Source organism: Camelina sativa, chromosome 4 (assembly GCF_000633955.1).
Source record: "Camelina sativa cultivar DH55 chromosome 4, Cs, whole genome shotgun sequence".
NCBI classification, from domain to species: Eukaryota; Viridiplantae; Streptophyta; class Magnoliopsida; order Brassicales; family Brassicaceae; genus Camelina; species Camelina sativa.
The window spans coordinates 24,448,497-24,468,942 of NC_025688.1; the positions used below are offsets into that span (position 1 = coordinate 24,448,497).

Here is a 20,446-nt window from a genome sequence, read left to right on the forward strand (position 1 = left end):
TAATAACAAGTTACTTCTACTTTTATGGATAGTCGTCATGTAGAGTATTGAGCTACCAAAACTAATCTAACTTAGAGGAAATAATTTATAGTTTACATAACTTACATTTAGAACTATCTAGGAGCTAACCAAAGGGCTACTACATTCTCACAATACATCCGGAAAAGATCTAAGTTGGAGCTCTCAAGACATATACATAAGCGTGGTTAGGTGGACATGGACACTCGAATCAGTCAATTGTGACTCTCTCTATGCAATTCTTGGCTGCATATAGAAGAAATTGTCATGTCAGGAAAAAAAGATACATGATTGAGATCTCTAGTATGGTTATATGATCACAGTGAGAATGGGCAATTACCAGGACTTAAGATTCGTAAGCATTTTGTTATAGACTTCACAGTAGTCATGGAGTCAGATCCTGCAAATTGAAACAGTAAGAGTTTATCACTGTGAACAGCTATGGCATTCTATATCTAATATATGAAGTGAAGACAGGACTCTAAACCCACCTTGTGTGTTCATGTCTTTCCCTTGTGTCATTTCTGTTACTGTTGATGTATACTCTGATACAACCTGGTCAGGCTCTAGATTCGTGTTTCTTGATTCAGGAGATGACCTGTGATTCAGAATTGGATCTAATAGGTAAATGGCAGAGCAGATAGTTAAAATTTTCAGACGGTATAGTAAGCCAAAGAGAAGAATATATACCCTGAAGCACTCTCTATGTGGAAATTAGATGGTTGTGGAAGGCAAGGGTCTAGCATTCCTTCACAACCAAGATCGAAATCAACTAGTAGCTCTGAAAATGAAAAGTCTTCACTGAGAAGATCTATGTTGGAAAAATCTATGTCAAACAAATCAGCTTCTGCTTCAGAGCCAGATGAGGAAGTTGAAACCATATCAGCAGTAACAGGTGCATCTAAGTGCATTGTGGCTTCAGTGTCATCGAAGTTGAGCCTTCCTTTCACATGATCTCTTTTACTCGACATTTTCAGATTAGACTTCACAGGCGAAAAAGAAGAAACCATATGGCTCCTTTCCACTGTATAAGAACCAATTTGTTTGAGAGGACTGACTGTGATTCTCTCCTTGGTAACAATTGTGCAGTTTGTAGGAGTAACTTCTTGCTGGGGACTGACAGACCTATCACTTTGATTAGATGCTTGCTTTTGCGGTGTCCTCGGACAAGCTGAACTGGTCGGAGGAGACAACATGTCTGATTTGTTAAACAAACACTTTGCCACACTTGGCATAAGATCAGACGACTTATTAGCTACACCGTTGTTCACAGGCATTTGTATTTCAGATGATGTTTGAAACGTCAAGTAATTAGCCACCACCTTATCAGCTTGTTGGAGCTTTTTCACCCCTGAATTAAGAAAAAAGAAGAGACAAAACAAGTTTAAGGATTATGAAGACTTAAAAGGTATCATCATCATCATCACATCAATGAAGTATATAAAAAGAATAAACTGCAGCAAAACTACCTTTCCTAGAAACAGAAGGAGCTCCAAGAGAAACCTCAGGACTCTTTCGCTTTTTGGTAGTAGACTGACTTAAACAAGGTGCAGTGAAACTCCCAACTCTTTTGTTTCCTGGTAATGATACTGGCATTATTACATTAGCTGTGTTGTACACAGTGCATCCTGTAAAACAAGAACATGTCATTAGCTCCACAAAAAAAACATCCAGATTCCAGAAACATCAGCCAATATACAAAATCTACCCATTAGCAAATTTGGTTACCAAGTCTGTAATCTATGTCATAACCAATGATATAACTAAAGTAGCAGCTCAAACAGCTTCAATATCAAAATCAGAGCTCAAGTAGCAATCAAGTTCAACACAAACTAAAGACAGTAATGATGATTCCAATTTAATTCCAGAATTAAACCAAAAGCAGCAAGTAATCTTCAATTTACCTGAAGAAGAGACACCAAAGTTGTTGTTCTGTTTAGAAGTCGAAGCAGCAACCACTTGGATATCCGCCGGAGGAGGAGGAGGAGGTGAAGCGACGGTGGAGTTATAAGCATTCATCACATCCTGCATCCCATTCAACAGATTCTGAACACGAGATTTCTCTTGATCCAGTTTCGATTTCTCCTGATCTATCATCATCTTCTCCTTCTTGAGAAGGATGTATTCGTTTAAAATCTCATTCAGAGGTAACAAACTGTTCGGAACCTAAACGAAATCGAAAAGAAAGAAAAAAAGAAAAAAACTGTAAGACTCACTCAACTAATAGATGAATCAAATTAGAGAAATTGAAAGATTAAATTATCGAGGTGGTGCTTACTTCGCGAACAGGAGAGTTAGAGATGAGAGAAGAAGCTTCAGATCTGAAAAGGGAACGGGTTTTTGAGAAGCGATTATCGCAAAGGTATCGATCGACGAGGAACGCGACTTGAATCGGAGTTACTTCACCGTTGCCTATTACACGCTCTGAAGCCTTGGATCTGTTTGATTTCGCCATTTCTCCGAAACGCTTAAAGATTGTGAATGCGAAGGAGAGTGAGAGAGAGATTAGAAGAAGAAGAAGAAGAAGAAGAAGGTGAAAAGGAGGAGGGAGCGGGAGATTTTGGAACGGTTTAATTCGATTTTGCCGGGAGATTTCTTGTGGCGGGTGAAGCTAAATTTTTTCTGTTATAAGGGCCAACAATTGGAAAAAAAACCATTTATGTTCACTGAACCGTTCGATTTTACTGTACTGGACCGTTCGGTTTGGGCTGGTTCGTTTGTAACTATTTTCCAATCGTTTGATTAAAAACCTAGTGAAATTAAATTAATCGGTCAATTTAATGTCAAAATTCCGGTCAGTTCCGGAGAAGTAGAAGAACATGTCATGTGTTCGAACCCACCTTGTGAGATTCATCAGTTTTTTTAAATATAAGGCTTTCTTTTGTGTGTGTTGTAGCCTGTAAAGCTCTTGCTGTGTGGCTTTCAAAGTATCACGGCCGGTTCTGCTGACAAGGGTAACTAAAGGCCTTAAAATGAGTCAAAAGTATTTATAGATTAGATCATATGCTTTGATGTTCCGAGTACGGTTACAATTCTTCTGTTAAGAATTGCATCAACCGAGCTTTGTTAAGTTTTTTTTTTTTATCTTTCAAAAGTCGCTTAATCATATTATTAAGCCATTATTATTCTCATGAATGTTCAGTTTTTTATCTTTCAAAAGTCGCTAAATATATTTACCCCATTATTCTTATGAATGCGTTGCAATTTAAGTCTGAAACTTATTTATAATTCAATCTTATGTCCAAAAATAATCGTACAAGGAGAAATCAAAACCCAAACCAAGATTAAGAACTAAAACAACGACATATCAACTGAATTAGGCTAAGACTAATAATCAGATCTCAGCGTTTTCTGTTTAGTGTCTGCAACTCTTGTTTAAGAGATTTTAAGATAGATAACGCAGTATTTTCAATTGACATCATCGATCTGACTCTAANAAAACATCCAGATTCCAGAAACATCAGCCAATATACAAAATCTACCCATTAGCAAATTTGGTTACCAAGTCTGTAATCTATGTCATAACCAATGATATAACTAAAGTAGCAGCTCAAACAGCTTCAATATCAAAATCAGAGCTCAAGTAGCAATCAAGTTCAACACAAACTAAAGACAGTAATGATGATTCCAATTTAATTCCAGAATTAAACCAAAAGCAGCAAGTAATCTTCAATTTACCTGAAGAAGAGACACCAAAGTTGTTGTTCTGTTTAGAAGTCGAAGCAGCAACCACTTGGATATCCGCCGGAGGAGGAGGAGGAGGTGAAGCGACGGTGGAGTTATAAGCATTCATCACATCCTGCATCCCATTCAACAGATTCTGAACACGAGATTTCTCTTGATCCAGTTTCGATTTCTCCTGATCTATCATCATCTTCTCCTTCTTGAGAAGGATGTATTCGTTTAAAATCTCATTCAGAGGTAACAAACTGTTCGGAACCTAAACGAAATCGAAAAGAAAGAAAAAAAGAAAAAAACTGTAAGACTCACTCAACTAATAGATGAATCAAATTAGAGAAATTGAAAGATTAAATTATCGAGGTGGTGCTTACTTCGCGAACAGGAGAGTTAGAGATGAGAGAAGAAGCTTCAGATCTGAAAAGGGAACGGGTTTTTGAGAAGCGATTATCGCAAAGGTATCGATCGACGAGGAACGCGACTTGAATCGGAGTTACTTCACCGTTGCCTATTACACGCTCTGAAGCCTTGGATCTGTTTGATTTCGCCATTTCTCCGAAACGCTTAAAGATTGTGAATGCGAAGGAGAGTGAGAGAGAGATTAGAAGAAGAAGAAGAAGAAGAAGAAGGTGAAAAGGAGGAGGGAGCGGGAGATTTTGGAACGGTTTAATTCGATTTTGCCGGGAGATTTCTTGTGGCGGGTGAAGCTAAATTTTTTCTGTTATAAGGGCCAACAATTGGAAAAAAAACCATTTATGTTCACTGAACCGTTCGATTTTACTGTACTGGACCGTTCGGTTTGGGCTGGTTCGTTTGTAACTATTTTCCAATCGTTTGATTAAAAACCTAGTGAAATTAAATTAATCGGTCAATTTAATGTCAAAATTCCGGTCAGTTCCGGAGAAGTAGAAGAACATGTCATGTGTTCGAACCCACCTTGTGAGATTCATCAGTTTTTTTAAATATAAGGCTTTCTTTTGTGTGTGTTGTAGCCTGTAAAGCTCTTGCTGTGTGGCTTTCAAAGTATCACGGCCGGTTCTGCTGACAAGGGTAACTAAAGGCCTTAAAATGAGTCAAAAGTATTTATAGATTAGATCATATGCTTTGATGTTCCGAGTACGGTTACAATTCTTCTGTTAAGAATTGCATCAACCGAGCTTTGTTAAGTTTTTTTTTTTTATCTTTCAAAAGTCGCTTAATCATATTATTAAGCCATTATTATTCTCATGAATGTTCAGTTTTTTATCTTTCAAAAGTCGCTAAATATATTTACCCCATTATTCTTATGAATGCGTTGCAATTTAAGTCTGAAACTTATTTATAATTCAATCTTATGTCCAAAAATAATCGTACAAGGAGAAATCAAAACCCAAACCAAGATTAAGAACTAAAACAACGACATATCAACTGAATTAGGCTAAGACTAATAATCAGATCTCAGCGTTTTCTGTTTAGTGTCTGCAACTCTTGTTTAAGAGATTTTAAGATAGATAACGCAGTATTTTCAATTGACATCATCGATCTGACTCTAACAATCCAACTAAAACACAAACAAGGGATTTAAAAACAATTGGATCTCAGCTTTTTATTGTTCTTCTTCAAAATCCTTAAGAGGAGATTTGCAGAAAGATAACGCAGTATTTTAAACTAACAAATCATCGATCCAATCCTAAAACAAATCAAACCAAATACAAAACACAATCCAAACATTGAATCATCATCATCAAAGACACAAAAACAAACCAAAAAAAAAAAGAGCATCTCAGAAGTTGAAAACCCCATTTGTTTCTTCACTAGCAATCAAAGTGCAAGGATAACAATTTTTTCGTGGATTCATCACCGATGCTCACTCAACTACAACAATAAAAAAACCTAGAAATCCCAATAGAAAAACTAAGATCGAACTAGAAAAAAAAAAAATCAATCCACAAATAGCTTATAAATCAGAGACGAACGAAAGAGTAGGTCAAATCGCCGTACGAATTTCTCAGATTCAACGAAACTAGGTCGAGAACAATTTATATATAAGACGCCGAGAAAAAAAAAAAAAAAAGGGAAAACAAAAAATAGCCCTACTCTTCTGTTTGGTAACAGATATATTACTAATTCTTAAACACGGAAAGGATACGCTATCCTTTAAAACGCTAACTGCGTGCCGTTTTCCAAAACATACGTGTCGTTTTTTTTAACCCACCGAGAAAGAAATAGTCTCTCAGCTTTGTCGTGGAACCAGAACCTCCACGTAACGAAATGTAAAATCTCTCAAGTCTGAACCACACAACACAGAAACGTGTCAAACTACTTCTGTAAAATTTAGTCATAGAGCAAGTTAGTAAACCATGACTCGTCTCTGATTTGAGTTATATCAAAAAAATTGTATCTTCTTCTATAAGTAAACTGAAATATTTTTATATACACAAACCTTATCAGATAAATGCTAACCACACGTTTGCCTTTAGTAACCGAAAGAACAAAACTGATAAATACTTCTTCTATGGGAATTGTTTCTGGTAAAACTTACATAATGGGTATGGTTTTTGGTAAAATCGTTGTCGAGACTCCCAAATACACGGTGACTAAATCCGGCGACGGTTACGAGATCCGTGAATATCCACCGGCGGTTGCGGCGGAGGTTACGTACGACGCGTCGGAGTTTAAAGGTGATAAAGACGGAGGCTTTCAGGTTCTGGCTAAGTACATAGGCGTATTTGGCAAACCGGAGAACGAGAAGCCGGAGACGATTGCTATGACTGCTCNTAAAACACAAACAAGGGATTTAAAAACAATTGGATCTCAGCTTTTTATTGTTCTTCTTCAAAATCCTTAAGAGGAGATTTGCAGAAAGATAACGCAGTATTTTAAACTAACAAATCATCGATCCAATCCTAAAACAAATCAAACCAAATACAAAACACAATCCAAACATTGAATCATCATCATCAAAGACACAAAAACAAACCAAAAAAAAAAAAGAGCATCTCAGAAGTTGAAAACCCCATTTGTTTCTTCACTAGCAATCAAAGTGCAAGGATAACAATTTTTTCGTGGATTCATCACCGATGCTCACTCAACTACAACAATAAAAAAACCTAGAAATCCCAATAGAAAAACTAAGATCGAACTAGAAAAAAAAAAAATCAATCCACAAATAGCTTATAAATCAGAGACGAACGAAAGAGTAGGTCAAATCGCCGTACGAATTTCTCAGATTCAACGAAACTAGGTCGAGAACAATTTATATATAAGACGCCGAGAAAAAAAAAAAAAAAAGGGAAAACAAAAAATAGCCCTACTCTTCTGTTTGGTAACAGATATATTACTAATTCTTAAACACGGAAAGGATACGCTATCCTTTAAAACGCTAACTGCGTGCCGTTTTCCAAAACATACGTGTCGTTTTTTTTAACCCACCGAGAAAGAAATAGTCTNCACGCTCTGAAGCCTTGGATCTGTTTGATTTCGCCATTTCTCCGAAACGCTTAAAGATTGTGAATGCGAAGGAGAGTGAGAGAGAGATTAGAAGAAGAAGAAGAAGAAGAAGAAGGTGAAAAGGAGGAGGGAGCGGGAGATTTTGGAACGGTTTAATTCGATTTTGCCGGGAGATTTCTTGTGGCGGGTGAAGCTAAATTTTTTCTGTTATAAGGGCCAACAATTGGAAAAAAAACCATTTATGTTCACTGAACCGTTCGATTTTACTGTACTGGACCGTTCGGTTTGGGCTGGTTCGTTTGTAACTATTTTCCAATCGTTTGATTAAAAACCTAGTGAAATTAAATTAATCGGTCAATTTAATGTCAAAATTCCGGTCAGTTCCGGAGAAGTAGAAGAACATGTCATGTGTTCGAACCCACCTTGTGAGATTCATCAGTTTTTTTAAATATAAGGCTTTCTTTTGTGTGTGTTGTAGCCTGTAAAGCTCTTGCTGTGTGGCTTTCAAAGTATCACGGCCGGTTCTGCTGACAAGGGTAACTAAAGGCCTTAAAATGAGTCAAAAGTATTTATAGATTAGATCATATGCTTTGATGTTCCGAGTACGGTTACAATTCTTCTGTTAAGAATTGCATCAACCGAGCTTTGTTAAGTTTTTTTTTTTTATCTTTCAAAAGTCGCTTAATCATATTATTAAGCCATTATTATTCTCATGAATGTTCAGTTTTTTATCTTTCAAAAGTCGCTAAATATATTTACCCCATTATTCTTATGAATGCGTTGCAATTTAAGTCTGAAACTTATTTATAATTCAATCTTATGTCCAAAAATAATCGTACAAGGAGAAATCAAAACCCAAACCAAGATTAAGAACTAAAACAACGACATATCAACTGAATTAGGCTANCGCGTCGGAGTTTAAAGGTGATAAAGACGGAGGCTTTCAGGTTCTGGCTAAGTACATAGGCGTATTTGGCAAACCGGAGAACGAGAAGCCGGAGACGATTGCTATGACTGCTCCGGTGATCACGAAGGAAGGTGAGAAGATTGCGATGACTGCTCCTGTGATCACCAAGGAGAGTGAGAAGATTGAGATGACTTCTCCGGTGGTGACTAAGGAGGAAGGTGGTGGAGGAGGAGGGAAGACGAAGATGGTTACGATGCAGTTTTTGTTGCCGTCTAAGTACACGAAGGCGGAGGAGGCGCCGCGTCCGACGGATGAGAGGGTTGTGATTAGGGAGGAAGGTGGGAGGAAGTACGGTGTGGTTAAGTTCAGTGGTACGACGTCGGAGAGTGTGGTTAGTGATAAGGTGAAGAAGCTTACGAGTGATCTTGAGAAAGATGGGTTTAAGATCACAGGCGATTTCGTTCTTGCTAGGTATAATCCTCCATGGACGTTACCACCGTTCAGGACCAATGAGGTCATGATTCCCGTTGAATGATATATGATCCAAAGTGTTGAGCTTTTGTTCTTAAAGAAGTTGTTGTTTCACTTTGTGCGTTTGTAGTTAAAAGAAGCATAACAATAATGTATACAATGTAACCTTTTGGTTTTGAATTTCCTTTAGAATGAGTGAATCAAACAAGAAACTGCTTAATCTTTAGCAAGGGACAAGAAGAACTTGCAGAAATGTTGTGGATTGAAAAATTTATTCAAAAAGGGGTTTTGATCATATTAACCGGAGAAAAGCTTAAAGACAATGACAATTAAGTTAAAGAGCATGAGAGGAAGCCTCATGTAATGGCAGGCGTGGATGAGACCGATGATTTGGCCTTTGAGAGAGTTTCTTTTCCCAGTTTGGTGGAGCTCTGCAAGTGTCCATCCTTTGGGAGCTAGAAAACGGTCTTCGTTGAGGATAGCCAATGCATTTGCAAATAGCAACAATCCTTCCATCAGCGTCCAGAAGCCCATGATTATTCTGTGGAAAATGATTGAAAACAATCAGAAACTATGCATACAATTGTGATACTATATACAAGTAGTCATGTATGAGCAACTGCAGTGATTTTGAATATTTGGTGTTCTGAAAGATACAGAGAAGAAAGCCACACGAATGTAGCAGGAAAAATCTTTGAATCTAACACATTAATAATGAACAAGAACCAATTGCAATACTACTACTACTATAAAGCTCAACAGTGATCTCGGCAGGTCCTAGTTTTCATTGTTTGGTATCTTGAAATCTAAAACTATGTTTCTAGTGTTCCAATGTTGTCTAACGATTGCGCCCATTACCATCATACCAACTACCAAGTAACACAATCCTCAAGAGGGAAGTAGAATCACATAAAGCAACTCCAAAATAGCAAGAAAGCTAAGAAAACTTGACATGGTTATCTCATGGGAATAGGTTTAACATTGTGAAACCAATAACTAAAAAAAAACTGGATAATCATGTTCATTGTTCAATAGCTGAATCAAGCGAGATTGGAAGTTATCACAGTAGATTAACAAGACCTCATATCTAATACTTAGACCAAGAGAAATGTGAAAAACGCAATAAGAGGCTTTAAGCAAATGCCTACCCGAGTTAAGGAAGTTTAGCTCAAAGTCTTTGATAGAAACTCGTGAACCTAAGAATAACTGCAGAAAACGAATAAAACAGATTCCAATGATCATCAGTTTCACTTCCTTATAAGACAAATGATATTAGATGCAGAGTAATCCAAATCCTGTTCTAGATAAGAGAGAGGCTCACACAATCGTAAGTATAGTTTTCGATCGAAAGATCCAAGATTTCTAATAAATTCAATCGAACTGATTGATTGATCGATATCCCTAAAGATATAAACCCCAAATCTAGCAATTAGCTTAACCAGTATCGAGGAACGATTTCAAACCCAATAAAAAAGATCGAGTTTTTTTTTTGTCCCACCAAATGACTCATTGAAAGGCTCAATAAAATGAGCAGTTGAAGAGACAGAGAGAGAGATAGAGAGAAGTGGAGGAAGAAGGAGATTACTTACAGGTGAGATGAGATGAGATGAGTATTGGAGAAATCTTGTTGAAAAGACGAAGCTTGCGATCTGTTTCTAACTTGAACCATCAAATTCATCTCTCAATGAACCAAAAAAAAAAAAAAGCAGAACCGGGTTGACCCGGTACAACTCTATTCGGGTCAGAACCCGACCACATGGCTTCAGTGAAAAGAAAAAGTTTTTAAATACAGTCCTATTGGCTCTTACTTATCATGCTGACTAAATCCAGTCCTATTGGCAATCAACATAGAAGCTCTGAGAATCTTCTTATAACAACAATGAGATGAAAGAATACTGCTGTTGTACACAAATCATGCTGCTTTTTTGAAAGGAACAATCAAAAATCTCTATTGGGATTTTTTTTTACTTTTCTTTCTACTAATCAGCTGTTCTGAAGAGATACACAGAGGGAAAAAAATGCTATATATCTTTGATGTTCCTGTATGGTGGAATCAATTCTACACATTTTGTAGAGGATATTCTTGGAAGAATTTGTCTTCTTCTTTTTTCCTATATTGTACAAGAAGGCTACAACAAAAAAGGGTTTTGAATCAATATGTGTTTGTATTGTGTTTCACTGTGTCNCAACAATAAAAAAACCTAGAAATCCCAATAGAAAAACTAAGATCGAACTAGAAAAAAAAAAAATCAATCCACAAATAGCTTATAAATCAGAGACGAACGAAAGAGTAGGTCAAATCGCCGTACGAATTTCTCAGATTCAACGAAACTAGGTCGAGAACAATTTATATATAAGACGCCGAGAAAAAAAAAAAAAAAAGGGAAAACAAAAAATAGCCCTACTCTTCTGTTTGGTAACAGATATATTACTAATTCTTAAACACGGAAAGGATACGCTATCCTTTAAAACGCTAACTGCGTGCCGTTTTCCAAAACATACGTGTCGTTTTTTTTAACCCACCGAGAAAGAAATAGTCTCTCAGCTTTGTCGTGGAACCAGAACCTCCACGTAACGAAATGTAAAATCTCTCAAGTCTGAACCACACAACACAGAAACGTGTCAAACTACTTCTGTAAAATTTAGTCATAGAGCAAGTTAGTAAACCATGACTCGTCTCTGATTTGAGTTATATCAAAAAAATTGTATCTTCTTCTATAAGTAAACTGAAATATTTTTATATACACAAACCTTATCAGATAAATGCTAACCACACGTTTGCCTTTAGTAACCGAAAGAACAAAACTGATAAATACTTCTTCTATGGGAATTGTTTCTGGTAAAACTTACATAATGGGTATGGTTTTTGGTAAAATCGTTGTCGAGACTCCCAAATACACGGTGACTAAATCCGGCGACGGTTACGAGATCCGTGAATATCCACCGGCGGTTGCGGCGGAGGTTACGTACGACGCGTCGGAGTTTAAAGGTGATAAAGACGGAGGCTTTCAGGTTCTGGCTAAGTACATAGGCGTATTTGGCAAACCGGAGAACGAGAAGCCGGAGACGATTGCTATGACTGCTCCGGTGATCACGAAGGAAGGTGAGAAGATTGCGATGACTGCTCCTGTGATCACCAAGGAGAGTGAGAAGATTGAGATGACTTCTCCGGTGGTGACTAAGGAGGAAGGTGGTGGAGGAGGAGGGAAGACGAAGATGGTTACGATGCAGTTTTTGTTGCCGTCTAAGTACACGAAGGCGGAGGAGGCGCCGCGTCCGACGGATGAGAGGGTTGTGATTAGGGAGGAAGGTGGGAGGAAGTACGGTGTGGTTAAGTTCAGTGGTACGACGTCGGAGAGTGTGGTTAGTGATAAGGTGAAGAAGCTTACGAGTGATCTTGAGAAAGATGGGTTTAAGATCACAGGCGATTTCGTTCTTGCTAGGTATAATCCTCCATGGACGTTACCACCGTTCAGGACCAATGAGGTCATGATTCCCGTTGAATGATATATGATCCAAAGTGTTGAGCTTTTGTTCTTAAAGAAGTTGTTGTTTCACTTTGTGCGTTTGTAGTTAAAAGAAGCATAACAATAATGTATACAATGTAACCTTTTGGTTTTGAATTTCCTTTAGAATGAGTGAATCAAACAAGAAACTGCTTAATCTTTAGCAAGGGACAAGAAGAACTTGCAGAAATGTTGTGGATTGAAAAATTTATTCAAAAAGTGGGTTTTGATCATATTAACCGGAGAAAAGCTTAAAGACAATGACAATTAAGTTAAAGAGCATGAGAGGAAGCCTCATGTAATGGCAGGCGTGGATGAGACCGATGATTTGGCCTTTGAGAGAGTTTCTTTTCCCAGTTTGGTGGAGCTCTGCAAGTGTCCATCCTTTGGGAGCTAGAAAACGGTCTTCGTTGAGGATAGCCAATGCATTTGCAAATAGCAACAATCCTTCCATCAGCGTCCAGAAGCCCATGATTATTCTGTGGAAAATGATTGAAAACAATCAGAAACTATGCATACAATTGTGATACTATATACAAGTAGTCATGTATGAGCAACTGCAGTGATTTTGAATATTTGGTGTTCTGAAAGATACAGAGAAGAAAGCCACACGAATGTAGCAGGAAAAATCTTTGAATCTAACACATTAATAATGAACAAGAACCAATTGCAATACTACTACTACTATAAAGCTCAACAGTGATCTCGGCAGGTCCTAGTTTTCATTGTTTGGTATCTTGAAATCTAAAACTATGTTTCTAGTGTTCCAATGTTGTCTAACGATTGCGCCCATTACCATCATACCAACTACCAAGTAACACAATCCTCAAGAGGGAAGTAGAATCACATAAAGCAACTCCAAAATAGCAAGAAAGCTAAGAAAACTTGACATGGTTATCTCATGGGAATAGGTTTAACATTGTGAAACCAATAACTAAAAAAAAACTGGATAATCATGTTCATTGTTCAATAGCTGAATCAAGCGAGATTGGAAGTTATCACAGTAGATTAACAAGACCTCATATCTAATACTTAGACCAAGAGAAATGTGAAAAACGCAATAAGAGGCTTTAAGCAAATGCCTACCCGAGTTAAGGAAGTTTAGCTCAAAGTCTTTGATAGAAACTCGTGAACCTAAGAATAACTGCAGAAAACGAATAAAACAGATTCCAATGATCATCAGTTTCACTTCCTTATAAGACAAATGATATTAGATGCAGAGTAATCCAAATCCTGTTCTAGATAAGAGAGAGGCTCACACAATCGTAAGTATAGTTTTCGATCGAAAGATCCAAGATTTCTAATAAATTCAATCGAACTGATTGATTGATCGATATCCCTAAAGATATAAACCCCAAATCTAGCAATTAGCTTAACCAGTATCGAGGAACGATTTCAAACCCAATAAAAAAGATCGAGTTTTTTTTTTGTCCCACCAAATGACTCATTGAAAGGCTCAATAAAATGAGCAGTTGAAGAGACAGAGAGAGAGATAGAGAGAAGTGGAGGAAGAAGGAGATTACTTACAGGTGAGATGAGATGAGATGAGTATTGGAGAAATCTTGTTGAAAAGACGAAGCTTGCGATCTGTTTCTAACTTGAACCATCAAATTCATCTCTCAATGAACCAAAAAAAAAAAAAAGCAGAACCGGGTTGACCCGGTACAACTCTATTCGGGTCAGAACCCGACCACATGGCTTCAGTGAAAAGAAAAAGTTTTTAAATACAGTCCTATTGGCTCTTACTTATCATGCTGACTAAATCCAGTCCTATTGGCAATCAACATAGAAGCTCTGAGAATCTTCTTATAACAACAATGAGATGAAAGAATACTGCTGTTGTACACAAATCATGCTGCTTTTTTGAAAGGAACAATCAAAAATCTCTATTGGGATTTTTTTTTACTTTTCTTTCTACTAATCAGCTGTTCTGAAGAGATACACAGAGGGAAAAAAATGCTATATATCTTTGATGTTCCTGTATGGTGGAATCAATTCTACACATTTTGTAGAGGATATTCTTGGAAGAATTTGTCTTCTTCTTTTTTCCTATATTGTACAAGAAGGCTACAACAAAAAAGGGTTTTGAATCAATATGTGTTTGTATTGTGTTTCACTGTGTCTTCTATCTTCAAGCACTCTTTTTCCATCTATCTGACTCTCCTGATGATTTCCAAACTTGCTCAGGCTGGGACTTTTCACATATGCAATCTGGTTGTGGGTTTGCATAGAAGTTTTCTTCTAGCCGAGGGAATTCACCGGGAAGTCTTGCATAAGGAGCTCCTATCCTGCCATTATGTAATCTCTTCACCTCTGAAGAAAACTCATCCCAAGACATGATACCTTCGTCTAAATGATCTATTAGTCTCACAAAATTTAACCTGCCATTCACATTAGACTCCATATCAGTCAAAAGTTCCAAAATAAAAAAAAAGGCAACTGCAAAAGGAATGATAATGATTGATTCAAACCTGTCTGGATTGATAGTCTTCTTAAACCCTTCAAATCTCCGGTGCCCTTGTACAGCCTTAGCCATGTTCCCATCATATGTATATACAAAAACATCGCTTTCAAGTGCTACAATGTAATCCAACGCAGCCAGGCGATTCTGGTATGGTTTAAAGGGTTCTAACTCTTCTTCAGTTGCTAATGTTGAATGAGCAAAGACGTTTGGGTACTCTTCTCTGAAAGCATCCATACTGTTTCCTCCATAGATTTCACCAGCAACTATGTATACATTCGTTGAGGATGGATATCCCATTGCCTTCAGAAATATGGCTGCTTCTCGAGGAGACATCGGGCAACCGCCTTGGATCCGCCTCTCTCTGCTGTCAATCTCTTTCTCCTTCCAATGTTTAACATTGTACCTCATGATTCTCAGCTCTTCAGCTTCTCCAGCTGTGAGGTTGTGGCTGCAGCCTGTAAAGGCAAGCATATCTTTCTCGTATCTGCATTTCAAATTCTCATTTTTCAACCACCTTGTGTGAAAAAATGAAACTGAGGGCTGCATAAAGAAAGAAACATCACAGTACCTTAAGTGCAGAGCAATGAAAGGTTCACTGTTGTTACGTAACCGGTTAACCAAAACTTTCCCTAAATCCTCAATCTCTCTGGAGTACCCTAATGCTTGGTAATTAGCAAGGCATCTCAACCGTTGGATTGATGGTGGCAAGCCATTGTTGGCTAGGCGTGAATCAGTGTGTGTGAACTTTATCACCTTATGTTTTTTCAAGAGCGGTAACATCTCGCTTCTGTAGTAACTAGCCTGCGTAATGCACAAAACTTTTAACCACACAAAAAGCCGCTGAACCCCCGTTTATGGAAATGGTAGAAACAAGGAGCACAGACCTTGGACCAAGAAACAGGAGCCTTGAGGAGAGGTCTCATGGCTGCATATCGTGGAGGTAAGTACTCGACAATGTCAACATCATCTTTCAATACGTTCATGAAGTGTCTCCAGTCAAAAATGTCTTTGAAAGTACTGCAAATCACAAATAATTAACTCTTCAAAATTCCACTTATTTTCTTGGAGAATATCTTGGTTGTGTAGGGAGTAAATAAGATAAAAACCTTGGGTCAGTCCAGAAAGATTCATGGTCGAGGAGAGGAAGAACAAGAGTTGCATTCATAATCTTTGCTGCAGCAACCATGTCACATATCTGCATTTCAGTTGAAAAAAAAAACAATAGAGAAAGATAAGTAAACACCAGAGATCAAATATGTGTAAAACATACTTTCACATGAACTCTCACTCACCCCAGTTCTCATCTGATTCAATCCGCCGTTCGAGTGTACTAAAAGATAGCCGTTGGTTTTCCTACGCAGCCCTGAAATCAAACAAACATTTCAGAAAACTAGAAAACTGCAACTCTTGTATAAAGAAAGAATCAGGAAATGCAAGTTAACTGTCTTTACTTGAACGGTTCTTCGGACGTGACACACACTGGTGATAATTTTCGCTTTCAGGTTTCTGCCATATTTCCGGAATCTATAAAATCGCCAAATCATTGGAAAATCAAGTCAAAACATATAAATGAGTGTGTGGTTTCATACGTTGCAGAAACAACCAAAGTTAATAAATCTAAAGTCAAAAGTTCATAAATTTCAATCATCCCAACAACAAATGCATTGTTTTGGAATTTACACCGTTCCAAAAAAAACCCAAAAGGAGTTTACATTAAAGATCATTCCTTTTTAGTATTGACACAATCCACCAGATTTGACACAAAGGAACAAAATCTCAGGGCTTTTAGATTTGATTATTAATAAATAATGCATTCCAGCAACACATAGTCGAAGGTCAATGGGAAACTGTAGAAAGTGGTAATCCATACCAAACTAAAAAGGCTGCTCAATATCCAATTTTGACTAATTCCTCGTCAAATTCATTATTAACGAATCTCAGAAATTATGCAAAAACGAATTTTAATTGGTAAAAGCTAATATGATTCGTTTTAGTTTAATGATTTAATCCTACCCCACTTTTTCTATTTGGAAATTTTCCCGAGAAAAAGACAGAAAAAACAAACAAAGCGCCAATTTCCGTTAAAAATCCAATCTTTGACCCCAAAAAAAACTCTTCAACGGAATTAGAAAACAGAGGAAAAAAATTAGCAACAAAACGCTTTCTGGGTTTTTGATCAGAAAGCTCAAAACTTTTTCAGGAAAAATAAATAAAAAAACTGATCAAATGACGAAACTAATGTTTCAAATTCATAAGAATCTGAAATGCGTATAGCTTAAAGCTTTGATTTTTATTTTTTATTTTTATTTTTTTTGTCAAGGAAGAAAGAAACATACGGGAAGCTTTTCAACGACGACGTTCTCCGTCATTGCACGTTGAGCCATTGACCAATCTTCGTGTAACGCCCGTACGACAACGAGCTCATTCAAATCTCTCCGGTGCGCGTGGTCAACGACGCGCCCGCTCATGAGAGAGACTCTAAGGAAGAGAGAAGCGACGACGAGGATCATGAGAAGGCCCAAGATCCGACGACCCATGTTTCTCCCGGAACAAAAGAACCAACCTTGACCCACCACAGCCGTTGATCCGCCACCGTCGCATAGAAACGGTAACCGTAGTTTACGTAGGAGAAGGTACCGAATCGTCGGGTGGTGATGGTGGTAGTGATGATAATCGTGGTGGTAGTGGGATCCGCTAGAGGAGGAACCAATTGAGGAAGGTGAGGAACACGCGCCGCCTTGTAAACCGGCTTCTCCGTCGTCTAAATCAGGGGAGACGGAGATGTTGACAGTGTTGTTGTTGTTGCAGTAATCGGAGGAAATGGAGGGTCGTTCGGAGGTTGTTTCTAAGGAATCTCCGACACGGCGGCGTGTGGTGGTTGTTGGGGCAGTGATTGGTGCAACGGCCAAAGGGCTTGCACCGGCCGCCGACATATCGCCGCCTGAGAAAGCAAAATCAATCTCCGGGAAAGCGCCAAATTGAAAAAAGGATTGATTTTTTTTTTTTAAGAGAGAGAGAGAGAAAAAAAGTTGGTTTATTTTTTTTGTTTTTGGTTTGTTTAATAAGTTCGTTGGTGTGTTATTTTGATTTTAGGAGGGTGTTTAGTAGTGGTTGGGCATGTTATGGTTTTATTTTGGGGTTTCTGTATTAGCCACCGTGAGATTCGGCTATAAGCTGTGAGAGGTGTCTAAACTTTTTTTTTTTCTTCTAATCTCTCTGTTTTGGTGAGTTTGTGTATTTATATATAGTTTAGATTTATGTTATGTATGTATGTGTGTGTGGACCTTTTGCTAATCATTTATTTTTTTTGGTTGATTTTACATTCTTTTAAAAATTATGGTGTGTTGGGTAATTCCCAAATGCGAACATCTTATTTTGATAAATCTCAAAAGATCAACTTTAATAACTTTAATGTAGTATAAATCTTAATAAGATATTAGTTTTTAGGATATAACAAAACTGAATTATGGGCTACTTTACAAAATATACAAATGTTTATAGTATGTTGTATCACATTGGTTAAATTCATCTGATTAATGTATTTCCAGGTTTGAAGGCCGATTGAAAATAAATACAAATCTTAATGGTGGAATGTAATTATGCAAGTAACTTACCAACTAAAAAGAAAAAAACAAACTGTAATGTTTACCAAAACATGAAAATGCATAATTTTTGTTTTCACCTAAAAAAAATGTAAGTGAAAATTCATTACAAAACATAGTTGTTTATTTATGACAATTGGTTGAGAATTTATGTTTCTTTATCTTACATATGTAAAAAATTTAACAATTGTAAAGTAAGAAAAGAATTGTTTACTAATATTTAAAGAATTTACAAACTTCTTAACAAAATTTTAATATATTTTTAATATTTCTATGTTTTTATCGAATACAATTTAGGCTATATTAAAATTCATTAAAAATATTTAGCTTATCCAAAATATAAGTGTATATTGGTAAAGTAGTATTACATTTATGCAAAATATATCCAACCACACAACTTAAAAATAGTAATTTCATCATGTGATATTTTGTTATGCATTTTTAATACTACTAAAATGTCATTTTGGAATCATGTTATGTTTACCAATGGAAGTCTAAGTATAGAGAACACTAAACTGGTCACAATCCTTTGATCTAATACAATTTGTTTACACTCCAAGAAATTGTAATAATACAGCTCATGTCTTAGCAAAATTTGGATGTACTACACAACCTTTTTATTCAGCACTAGAATTAGACCCATGCTAGAGCACGGGTTAACATTTATTTTATTTATTTTATAATTTTTATTTAAAGTGTTATATATATATGATTGTTTTATTTGTTTAAATTTTTTTTTCTTTGCTCAAACACTATGCAATGAAATCATATGTTGAATATAACTTATGAAAATAACATCTATTTTGTAAGATCTATTCTAGTAGATTTAGATTTTAACCTGCGGTACAATGCAGTTTAAGTTATTTGATAAAAATATTAATTTCTGTTTGTTAATTTTATTTGATTTGTTTAGTTTCTAAAATTATATATTGTATTTTGATTGTTAATTATATGACTTAACCTACACTATACCGCATATTAGTTATTTTGTTACAGTATTAATTAATAGATTTAATTAGATACGTTTATTAATCTAATATTCATATTGTTAACAAAATAATAAGATGATATTTTATCCATGTAGCACCGAATTAATGATATTTTAAGTTTCTATTAATATCTACTCAAACATGTCTAGCCATATAACACGTCGTGTAATATTTTAATTTGTTGTACACTGCAGAAAAAACTTCATAAAAATCTAAATATATTTTTAACATTTAAAATGTTTTAATAAAGTTTCTTTTTTCTTAGAAATTGAACTACTTATAATATTTGAACTTCTTATAAAGTTTAAATGTTATTAATATCTTAAACAATTATAAAAATTAAATGTTTTAATAATTGAAATATTAATAATCTATAAAAATTTTAAAAAGTTCACAAAATAATGAAATGATATTTTACCCGTATAGCAACGAATTAATGACATTTTAATTTTTTATTAATATCAACTCAAACATGTCATGCCATATAACCCATCAGGTGATATTTTAATTCGTATATATTATTAAAATTTAAAATGTTTGAATAAATTTTATTATTTTAGAAATTGAAATACTTATAATATTTGAACTTCTTATAAAGTTTAAATATTATTCATATCTTAAACATTTTATAAAAAGATAAATGTTTTAATAATTGAAATAGTCATAATCTTTAAAATTTTTAAAAAGTTATACATTTGAATTTTTAAAGTTATTAAAAGTTGAAATTCTTTAAAATAAAAAACCATAATAAAATGCATAACATTTTTAATTTCAATGCCTGATAAATCAAGGTTTCTGCTCATTCGTATTCAGAATCATTTTGGTCTCTTTTTTATTAATATGACTTTGAATCATTGCCTAGTTTTCTTAGGTGATGTAGGGCATTTTGTATATTTTTCTTTATTCATCAGTTGAGCAATATATTTCTGTTTAAAAAAAAATTACATCATATGCAGAAAAAATCATAAATTTTATTAACTAAATATATTAGATAAAAAAATAAAATAATTTAAATATAAAATAAAATAAATGTGAAAGAAGAATCACATATTTTTGTTTTAATTAGGTTGAGAGATTTCCTTATCTTTTAAATGTTACCTATAATTGATTTATATGTTACTAATTAACTAAATCTATACTATCCTTACTTACCAAAAATCAGACTAACCCATATATTATGATACATCTATGTCACAAGTTTATAATAAAAAAATCATAAATATATCTATTATATAGTATACAAAAAAAAGTTGTGTACTTCCGTTTTATTATATAGTGGATGTTCTATTTCCTGTATGGTTAACAGAAACTTTTTGTAAAGATTACTATTTATCATCTATATAAATTCCTTTTAGACGGAAAAAAAAAGAGAACACTAAACT

The 20,446-nt window shown here is 35.6% G+C and overlaps 6 protein-coding genes and 1 long non-coding RNA gene across 12 annotated transcripts; 2 read left to right on the forward strand and 5 right to left on the reverse strand.

The window, feature by feature from the left end:
- Positions 1–4,276, reverse strand: LOC104782225. Of its 2 annotated transcripts, none has more exons than XM_010507099.2 (7): positions 4,071–4,276; positions 3,697–3,958; positions 1,488–1,646; positions 709–1,369; positions 510–616; positions 359–418; positions 1–264 (listed from the first exon to the last, which is right to left on the reverse strand). In XM_010507099.2, the coding sequence occupies exons 1-7, from the start codon at positions 4,245–4,247 to the stop codon at positions 230–232; spliced, it is 1,461 nt and encodes a 486-aa protein (XP_010505401.1). In that variant the 5' UTR covers positions 4,248–4,276; the 3' UTR covers positions 1–229. The 2 variants fall into 2 exon arrangements, with proteins under 2 accessions (XP_010505401.1, XP_010505400.1); XM_010507098.2 differs by lacking the exons at positions 3,697–3,958; positions 4,071–4,276 and adding exons at positions 1,923–2,184; positions 2,297–2,502.
- LOC104782230 (heme-binding-like protein At3g10130, chloroplastic) lies at positions 6,018–8,692 on the forward strand. 2 transcript variants are annotated; one of them, XM_010507105.2, is made up of 2 exons: positions 6,018–6,356; positions 8,050–8,692. In XM_010507105.2, the coding sequence occupies exons 1-2, from the start codon at positions 6,131–6,133 to the stop codon at positions 8,565–8,567; spliced, it is 744 nt and encodes a 247-aa protein (XP_010505407.1). In that variant the 5' UTR covers positions 6,018–6,130; the 3' UTR covers positions 8,568–8,692. The 2 variants fall into 2 exon arrangements, with proteins under 2 accessions (XP_010505407.1, XP_010505406.1); XM_010507104.2 differs by having other exon boundaries at positions 6,082–6,349; positions 8,043–8,692.
- Positions 6,472–10,810, reverse strand: LOC104782229. Its single transcript, XR_766983.2, has 2 exons — positions 10,705–10,810; positions 6,472–6,785 (listed from the first exon to the last, which is right to left on the reverse strand). It is a non-coding gene; the product is annotated as an uncharacterized LOC104782229 (long non-coding RNA).
- LOC104782228 (protein transport protein yos1-like) lies at positions 8,745–10,196 on the reverse strand. Of its 2 annotated transcripts, XM_019244951.1 has the most exons (3): positions 10,093–10,179; positions 9,652–9,709; positions 8,745–9,044 (listed from the first exon to the last, which is right to left on the reverse strand). In XM_019244951.1, exon 3 carries the CDS (start codon positions 9,035–9,037, stop codon positions 8,801–8,803), a length of 237 nt encoding a protein of 78 aa, XP_019100496.1. In that variant the 5' UTR covers positions 9,038–9,044; positions 9,652–9,709; positions 10,093–10,179; the 3' UTR covers positions 8,745–8,800. The 2 variants fall into 2 exon arrangements, with proteins under 2 accessions (XP_019100496.1, XP_010505404.1); XM_010507102.2 differs by lacking the exon at positions 9,652–9,709 and having other exon boundaries at positions 10,093–10,196.
- Positions 11,218–12,135, forward strand: LOC104782227 (heme-binding-like protein At3g10130, chloroplastic). Its single transcript, XM_010507101.2, has one exon. It carries the CDS (start codon positions 11,267–11,269, stop codon positions 12,008–12,010), a length of 744 nt encoding a protein of 247 aa, XP_010505403.1. The 5' UTR covers positions 11,218–11,266; the 3' UTR covers positions 12,011–12,135.
- On the reverse strand, positions 12,145–13,684 carry LOC104782226 (protein transport protein yos1-like). 3 transcript variants are annotated; one of them, XM_019244949.1, is made up of 3 exons: positions 13,537–13,623; positions 13,096–13,153; positions 12,145–12,488 (listed from the first exon to the last, which is right to left on the reverse strand). In XM_019244949.1, the coding sequence occupies exon 3, from the start codon at positions 12,479–12,481 to the stop codon at positions 12,245–12,247; it is 237 nt and encodes a 78-aa protein (XP_019100494.1). In that variant the 5' UTR covers positions 12,482–12,488; positions 13,096–13,153; positions 13,537–13,623; the 3' UTR covers positions 12,145–12,244. The 3 variants fall into 3 exon arrangements, with proteins under 3 accessions (XP_019100494.1, XP_019100495.1, XP_010505402.1); XM_019244950.1 differs by lacking the exon at positions 13,537–13,623 and adding an exon at positions 13,269–13,517; XM_010507100.2 differs by lacking the exon at positions 13,096–13,153 and having other exon boundaries at positions 13,537–13,684.
- Positions 13,959–17,479, reverse strand: LOC104782231 (uncharacterized protein At1g04910-like). Its single transcript, XM_010507106.2, has 8 exons — positions 16,810–17,479; positions 15,925–15,997; positions 15,766–15,836; positions 15,580–15,668; positions 15,358–15,490; positions 15,042–15,274; positions 14,481–14,957; positions 13,959–14,390 (listed from the first exon to the last, which is right to left on the reverse strand). Exons 1-8 carry the CDS (start codon positions 17,404–17,406, stop codon positions 14,141–14,143), a joined length of 1,923 nt encoding a protein of 640 aa, XP_010505408.1. The 5' UTR covers positions 17,407–17,479; the 3' UTR covers positions 13,959–14,140.